This window comes from Cicer arietinum, chromosome 5 (assembly GCF_000331145.2).
Source record: "Cicer arietinum cultivar CDC Frontier isolate Library 1 chromosome 5, Cicar.CDCFrontier_v2.0, whole genome shotgun sequence".
In the NCBI taxonomy this organism is placed as follows: domain Eukaryota; kingdom Viridiplantae; phylum Streptophyta; class Magnoliopsida; order Fabales; family Fabaceae; genus Cicer; species Cicer arietinum.
Window position 1 is genome coordinate 57611739 of NC_021164.2, and position 9252 is coordinate 57620990.

Consider the following 9252-nt stretch of genomic DNA (forward strand, 5'->3'; position numbering starts at 1 on the left):
CCGTGCTTCTTGCAATAATTACAAAATTTCATATTACAACTACGAGCGACATGTCCAAACTGTTTACACGAGAAACATTGGACTTGTCGCATATCACGACCTTTACCTCGGCTTTGAGCAGCATATGCAACAGGTTCAGAAGTGACAACATCATGAGACATGGTTCCTTGAGTAAAGAGACGTTGTTCCTCTCGGAGAAGTTCACCAACACATGTATCCAAAGAAGGAACAGGATTTCTGTTCAGCAAAGCACCTCTAACAACCTCAAATTCTGGACGAAGTTTCATGAGAAATTGATCCCGCTTGCTAGTGTCGTACACAGCTTGGACATCCGCGAGAGAAGTCTTGGGAACCGCAGCAAATAGAATAGCAGAGTGTTCTGTCCATAAATTCAAAAATTCAGAATAATATTCTTGAATTGACAAATTACCTTGTTTGTAGTTGGCTAACTCTAGCTCCAAATGAAAACGTTTGGCCGTATTGTCTTGGTTGTAGATACGCTTCAAATAGTTCCACATTTCTTGAGCAGTTGAAAAAGAGCGCAAATTATTGATCATATGAGGATCAATAGTATTGAGAATCCAAGAAATAATCTGAGCATCTTTGATTTCCCACGCATCTAAGGCAGTTTTCTCTATCGGTGCCTTCGAAACCCCATCAAGGTGACTCCATAATCCTTTTCCTTTAACATACATTTTGAATTGAAATTCCCAAGCAGCGTAATTCTTGTCAGTAAAACGGACACAAAAGTTGTCTCTTTCTTTTTCAGAAGTCATGCTATTGTATGTAAAAAAATAATGATGACAGCAGTACAAAAACAGAGCAGGAGCAGAGAAACAGAGCAGCAATACAGAAGCAGACTAAATTGCAAAAACAGAGCAGAGCAGGAGCAGCAGCAGAGAAACAGGGCAGGAGCAGCAACACAAAAACAGAGCAGGAGCAGCAACGCAGAAACAGAGCATCAACAGAGAGACATGCTCACAACGAGAGGCAGACGGAATCACGATGACAATCGACCAAGCAGCAGCAACGAGTAACACGCTCAAGCAAGGACAACCCAAAAACGAATCAAGAATCACGATCTCAGCCGCAGCAGAGTAACGCACGAAACCAATAGTCGGACAAGGATCTATGAACAACGACGATGAGGATACGCTAGAGGGACTGGGAGACAAACAAGAACCAAGAGGAGCAAAGACGAGTGCGAGATTTCGAGAGCGACTTAGTGGTGTGTCGCTGAATAAACCCCACGATAAACTAGAATCTCACAGGTTTGATCGAACCTGCTGATACCATGTCAGAAAATAGGGTTTGATGCCCTTTTTGCTTTGATATTTCTCCGTATAAATAATCGTTACAACATTTATATCTAATAATTACAAATTAAGAGGATCAAATCAAATTCTGATTTGTCTAACTAATTTTAGAAAAACCGATAAATATAATTATACATTATTATTTATTTCCTGATTCACAATAAATATATATCTAATAAAAATAAAGTATTGGAAGTTTATTATAAATAAATAAAGCAGCAAAAGATAACATAACAGAAGGTGATAGGGTTACCGATGAGATTAAGCAATCCTGTTGTTCATCCTCAAAAGCCAATGGGATTTTAGTACATGCAGTACTCATCCATGAAATTATATTGCATTTGATAGGGACCAATTGTGTTTGTGGCTTGGAAGCGTATGTAGAAATGAAAGATGGCTCCTTAAAGGAAAAAGTCATGGTATGGTCACATTTTGGGAAAATATCGATAAAATTCGGTAAACCATCAAACTTCATTTGTTTTAAGGAACCAAGTTTGACATCTTGGCCAAATATATACTGCAGCTTATCACAATTATGTATTGTGATAGATTCTAGTGCCGGAAGATCTTGAATAAAGGGAAATGAAAGTAAAAATTCAAACCCAGAACACCATTGTATATTAAGATCTTTAAGTTTTGGAAACAATGAGCCATGACTCCGACTATCATTATCATCATTACCTATTTCGTCTCTCAATTCCTCCCCTTTTCTTTCATCCATTATTATGTATTCAAGACGCCCACAGTGAATTATTTCCAACATCTCCAATAACATTAGGCTATGACAAGTTGACAGTTGAAATAGGGAGATTAACATTGGGCATTCCCTCAATGACACACTTTTAAGATTGCAGAGGTTTAGGTTGCACTTAAATAAGCTTTGCAAATGTTCACAACCCATGATTGATAGCTTCTCTAAACTCTTAAAAGAGTCAAAGGAAAGAGGACCATTGCACAATTCTTCCAAATTTTCTAATTTAGAAAGAACTAGTACAACCAACTTGGAGAAGACATTTGGTACTTCAAAACCAGAATGCTTGGTGTCAATGAGGCACTGTATTTGTGAATTACAACTCAAACCAAGTTCGGCTAGATCACTCATACCTTGATCTTCAGGAACAATCTCGGGTATGAGATTTCTCTTGTTGATTCTTCTTAATCTAAGAACCTCAGCTGTTTGCATACAATACTTCAGTGTTGATTCAGATAGAAAAATTTCATCATTTTCTACAAGAGACATGAACTTGGACGATGAATCAATCTTTGAATTCTTGTATTCACTGACTACAAACCTTTGCAATTTAGGGAAAGTAATTTCTTGGCAAAAACCATTAAAACTACTTATGAAATACAACTCTTCAAGTGATGAGCATCCTTTAATCACTTCAAATGGGTTATTCCTTAAAATTCCACAAAATTTCAACTTCAACAATTTAAATTTCTTCAGTTTTGTAATTTCATGTGGCAATTCATTCATTTTACAATGATGGAAATCAAGTGTCTCAAGACTTTGCAAGTTTACCAAAATAGAGATGTCACCCAAATCGACGCCCAGAAAGAGAAGAGATCGAATATTCTTTAACGACTGAATTGATTGTGGCAATGATAGAGTTGACTCATAAGGATAACTGACTAAAAGAACTCGAAGGCCAATATTATTTTCAAAAAATGAATTAGGGACTTCTATTTTCTCATCGCGGCAGTATCCATCCTTATGCAGGACGACAATTAGCATCTCAAGCTTGGAACCATACAACTTATGAGAAAACACATCCACTTGCTTACTTTTGCATAGCAAGTATTTAATATTGTTCTCCCTTTCGACCATTGCCTTTTGATTTTCATCATACAAATTTACTGTTTGAATCTCTTTGTTTGCTATCCATTGGGCGGCATCACGAACTAAGTCATGCATTTTCACACTCCATTGATCGACCTCCAACAATAAACAAGAATCTAGAAGTTTATTTTTGGATATATGTACTTTACTTCGAGCATCTTCATAGCTGCCATAATCTTCCCCAAAAAGACCTGCTGCTATGCCAAGTCTGGTTAACGTTTCCAGAGGAATATCTTCATCTTCTGGAAATACAGAACATAAGAGGAATAGTCTCTTAGCCTTTTCATCCTTTATATTATCATAGCTAAACTTCAAGCATTTATAAATTTTAACCAGTTCATCATCATCTTCATCACCACTGTGCATGGACATATGTTTCTGCAAGGATTTTAAGGCCACCTCCCACTCTCTGTGATGTTGTTCTCCTTTCAAACTACTGGCTATAACAGCAATTGCAATTGGTAATTTTTTGCATTCATTTGCAATTTTACAGCCCTTATCGAGCAAACTTTTGGGCGAACTATCGCTTAGACTAGCATACCTTTTGAACATGATCCATGCATCTTCTTTAGATAAAAGCTCCAATTGGATTGTCTTACTGCATCCCATTTTGTTGCATACCAACATTTTGCGTGTGGTTACAAGAACTCTGCAACCTTTGTGATTGTCACTATATGGAATCCCAATTTCATCAAAATCAATATCTCCCCACACATCATCCAGTATTAGAAGTATCTTCTCACCATTGGTTAATCTGCCCCATAATTTTTTGGGACGGTCTGATTCAGTACAGTCATCCCATTTCAATCCCAAAGGTCCAGCAATATCATCTTGAATCTTTTTAATATCAGGAGAATTTGACACTGTTGTATCGATAACATAATTAAATAGTTTGTATTGCTTAAGTTCCTTACCCACTTGTTTGGCCAATGTAGTTTTTCCTGTGCCCCCCATCCCTTGCAAACCAATTATATAAATGTTGTCATCTTTTAGAGCTTCCAAAAGCTCTTTGTATTTAGATTCTCGACTTTTAAAAGAAATATAATGTTGGGATGAATAGCGTTCAACATCTGGAAGACGAGCAGGGAGTCCAATTGCAAGTTCCTTTCCAGTTTCCATCAATCTTTTAATATGCTCCTTCTTATTTGCCAGTTCTTTTCCTCTTCTATATCGCCATATGCAATGAGGACAAAATCCAAAAACACATTTTTGTTTTGTTTTGGTGTCTTCTTGAATGAGTTTATAGGCTTCTTCTTCCCAATAAAGAGCATTATCTGGAACCTCTTCTCCTCTTCTGGTAACCACATCAACACGCTGCTTGAAAGTTGTCCTTTCTGCTTCCAACCTAGCTTTTTCTTCTTCGAAATCCTTAGCAATGCACATGAAGCAACATATATAACTTGATTCTGCCAATGCCCCATTTATCAATTTCTCCACATATGGCTTTGCCAAATCAGTTAGGAAACCCGCCATCTAAATAAATTTCAATAGATCAAAGTCAGGATATATATATATATAGGGGCGTATCAAGTGAGAATTGATATTTATGGTAAACAATGAAAACTATTAATAATAATCATTGGATTTAATTAAGATTAAATTACTAGTTAAATTATGTGATTATATCTCCACCCAATAACTCTATGATACTATATCTTATAATATCTCTAAATTTATTCTTTTCATTTTCGTAATAACTCGAATTAAAAATTCGTTAATAAAGATATTATTTTTATATTTTTTTGACTCAAATATTTTATTTTTATTAAACCTACATTTTTATTGTTTATTATAGTATTATTGTATCTTCCAAATTTCAATCCTTATTATTGTAACTTCTAAATTTATTTTTATTTCGAGTTTATATAATTTAATAACTTATTTTATTTATTTATTTAAGCATTATTAATTTACAATTAACTATTATAAATAATTTTATTAATAAATCATTAATTTAGTTATTGTAATAAAATCGTGGGTGTGGCTAGTTTGAATTATGATATTCAAAATTCGATTTTTACAAGTTTCATATTTAATTTTAAAAATTATTTTTTAAGGGATTTTTTGGAAATACAAAAAAATTTCAGATTGAATAGTAGTTTTTTATTTTGATAAACAATAAAAACGTAGATTTAATAAAATTAAAATTTTTGAGTAAAAATAATAAAAAAATAAAAATAAAATCCTTAAATTATTATATCTCACAATTACAAGTAGTTTTATTTTTTAGATACAACATTAATGAATTTTTAATTCGAATTATTACAAAAATAGAAAGAAAATACATTTAAAAAAATTATAGCATAAAGTATCCAAGAGTTATTGGATGAGAATCCAATCACATAACATCTTTAATAATTTAATTTTGTGCATTAATTAAATCCAATGATTATTATTAATAGTTCTCATTTCTCATAATAACTATCAATTCTCACCGGATTATATATATATAAAAGGAGCATATCAAATGAGAAGATATATATCAACGGGTAATAAGTATTAGATTTTTGAATTCAAAATAACTATACTGTAATATTTATAACTACATGGATCATAAAATAAAGCAATTATTAAATATAATTTGTCTAAGGTGATATTAGTTCTGGGTTCTATGAGCAATTTATCTTTGAAAACGATAACAAATTATGAAAAATTGATCATGTAGAAAAGTAGAGTGCAGACCGAAAAATGGAACGAAAGGGGAGCAATTTAATGGATCAAAGTGAAATCTAAAAATAACTTAAAGAAGTAAAAACACTAAGAGACCAAAGTTAAATTTAAAAATAGCTTAAGGAACTAAAATGAAATGAAAAAGATTTAAGGGACCAAAGTGAAATCTAAAAATATTTAAGGGACCAAAAATATAATCTAGTCTTTTTGTAACAAATGACAGCAGTCAATATCAATTCTATGTACTTCAGCCTAATTGGGCTGAAATCTGCTTGAACTTAGATGGCCAGTTAAATTGACTGCTTATAAATTTTGTCTTTAAAGATAGAACATGGTCTAATCTTATCCTCATGAGTCGGTCTCTCTAAAAAAATTATACAAAAACATTAAACTGAAGTCGATTCATTAATCAATCTAAAACTTGGACACTTTGAAACAAATAAAATATCCACAGAATATCCAACAGTAATAGGAAAAAGGATCAAGTAATAATTATTATATATTTGAGGTAATTGCTTATGACAATAAACAGAATAAAAAAACTTAAATAAATTCAAAACAACTATACAGTGTTATGACTACATGGATCATAAATAAAATAAACCAAGTAGTAATAAATATAATTTGTCTAAATCTAAAGTGATATTGATTTATGAGCAATCACAGTTAAAGTTACCTTATTTGCAGCAAATTCAGTGCACACTCAAGCTGTATGAACAATTTTCCCTCTTTCTCCAACTCCAATTTTCCTCTTTCTCCAATCTGTAGTGTTCACTACAATTCAAGTTGTTCTGCAGCAACAAAAAGCATCAGAGACTTATAACAGTTGTTTGTTCTCCTTTATTTTTTGGTTTCTTACTACTTACTAAAAAAAAAAAAGAAGGGATAAAATTAAGTAAAGCTCGAACTATTTAGTAACTTAACTGCTAGCTAGTCATATTGATTTAAAGCATCAATTATTGGTCTCACTTCCACATATGAAATCCATTCATTTCCAACATGTGGGGTCTATATAATTAACAAGTTACAAAATGTTGAAAAAAATAAGTAATATTATTGGCTTTATTACTATTTGAAATTATGGTTCTCTTAGAAAGGTATTTCCACCAAATCTAAAGTTGGAAACTGTTGACAGTGATATCTGGAATCTCAACAAATGAATCAAATTATTAGTTATAAAAAGCAAAACAATTAACTGGATGACGACGACGATAAGATGCAGTAATTAAGTGGATAGAATAATAATACCTTCGATTTCAATTTCGATTGATTTGGGAGAAAACACATTTTCGCGTCGTTGAATCTTCTTACTGTTTGAGCGATCAACAACTTCATTGTCATAATGTGATGTGAGGAGAAGATGCAACGCTTGATGGTTTCGAGCTGCTATTACTTTACTTCGATTATTTTTAATTGAAAATGATAGTTTTTATTTGTGGTGAAAAGGTTTTTTTTTTTTTGTTGTTGTTGTTTTTTTTGTTTTTTCTGATGTTGCCAAATGGAAGTGACGAACAAACAATTGTGCCTTTATATGGTAATTCAATTAACTTTTGTGGAGACTTTTATAATGTACCAAATAATTAATTATTTTTTTAAAAAAACTACAAAATATAATGATAATTAATTAATTACTACTATTAATTAATCAAAATATTCTTAAGGGTAGAAAATCTTTTATAGTGCTCAAGTTGGATATTGAAAAAACATGTAATTGTATATATTGAGTGAAGTTTCATTTTGGAGGCTCGATTTTGTTTGAATTTATTCGAAAACTTGATCTCTATGATATTTTGTTGTATCTCTTCTAAATATATGTGTATTAAGTGGAATAGTGCACATACAAACTATTCTAACCTATTAAAAGATATTCGACAAGACAATCCAGTTCTTAGAAACCACCTCAATTTTCTTTGCTAACAATATTATTTTTATAGCTAAGACTTTTGCAATGCTTCCGGGAAAGATAGTCTTGCAAAGTCTAAAGTCTTTTTTTCTCCAATAAAATTGCAAAGAGATGTGGCTAGTGAGATTAGTAATATTTTGAGGTTTAAGCAAACTCATGACTTGGGCCATTATCTAGGTACTCCTTTACTGCACCAATGCATCATAAATGATTAAGTTACCTAACTGGAAAGCAAATACCCTTTCTTTTGGAGGACAAGTGACCTTGGCAAAATCCTCTATTACTAGTGTCTCGGGCTATATTATGCAAACAATGGAGATTCCAAGCTCTATATGTAACGAAGCATAAAAACTTTGTTGTAATTTCATTTGGGGGAGCACTAATGAGCACCATGCATAATCATACGAAACATCCCACTTTTTTATGAAGTTTGGCATTGGAGAGGATCTACAAGAATCCGTACAACTCCTTGAAAAATGGTGCATGGTAAGATGCCTATACAAAATCTAGCCAAAAACAAGTCTAATAGCCAATAGGGGCACTTAAAGCTGCCTCTTGTTGAATGATATATAGTCTCTAAAACAGCTTCACAGGAAGCTAACTGATGCTTAAGATCTTCCACATGTTGACTTAAAATTTCTTTGGTAATCTGTTGCTTAGAATCCAATAGTTTTACAACGCATCTTTTGATATTTGTAATTCAGGAAACAAAGCGCGTTTCTCAACACCATTCAACCAATCCTTATCAAAACCAAAGTTGCGACAAATTCAGAATGGCATGACCCTGATGCATCTAACACACTATGGGTTTGGAGAAACTTCAATAGTTCAGCTAGTAAGTTGTGTCCTGATGCTGCAAAATCTGCACTTGGATTCTCATTACTAGTATGGTGGCCTTCAGACTCTTGTTGTAATTGTTGAAATAGACTCTCCAAATATTCATAGGTTTCATAATGTATCTCTAAATATCATCATATATAGATTCACATTTTTTTTTGTAAATGTTATTGCATGATATGTAAAATCTACAGCGAACATGTACATAATTCCCTGGCATCGCAAATTTGCAGAGGCTTGGTAGATTGAAAAATGCTACAATTTTCAGATTTGGAATTTCAACTTTGTGATCATCATGACTAGAGCTATTAAAGCGCCAAAGTCTAAAGTCCTTTTTAAAAATCTCTCACTAAACTTCTAATATTAAATTGAAATAATTTTTTAAAAACTCCGCCTTATTATTTCGCTATTTTTTGTGGACTTAAGTGAGAAGATTCAATGATTTGTTAATTGAGATTTTTTTTTAAAAAATTTTGAAATTTATTTTTCTCGAAAAAATATCAAAATTAAGCCCATAAAAAATTGCAAAATTAAAAAAGTTCGAAATTAAAAAAGTTTCGAGAAAAACTAAAAAAAATGCAAAATTTTATCGAAAACTTAGAGAAAAAAATTTATAAAATTTTATTTTTCGGGGGCGTTTTGGTTTTTCAGGATTTCTTTTTTAGGCCTTTTAAACTATGAATTTT

General features: G+C 32.2%; 1 protein-coding gene across 2 annotated transcripts in view; it reads right to left on the reverse strand.

Annotated features, from left to right (window-relative positions):
* LOC101508676 (uncharacterized) overlaps positions 1-7317 on the reverse strand; it is a 15007-nt gene extending 7690 nt beyond the window's left edge. The window contains exons 1-3 of one of the 2 annotated variants that reach the window (XM_012715865.3): positions 7075-7317; positions 6503-6617; positions 1570-4629 (exon numbers count right to left, since the gene is read on the reverse strand). In XM_012715865.3, the coding sequence (XP_012571319.1) occupies positions 1570-4629 (3060 nt within the window). In that variant the 5' untranslated portion in view covers positions 6503-6617; positions 7075-7317. Of the gene's footprint in view, positions 1-1569; positions 4630-6502; positions 6742-7074 lie in introns of those variants that run through there. The other variant, XM_012715867.3, reaches the window with a different exon arrangement.
* Between the last annotated feature and the right edge of the window lie 1935 nt (positions 7318-9252).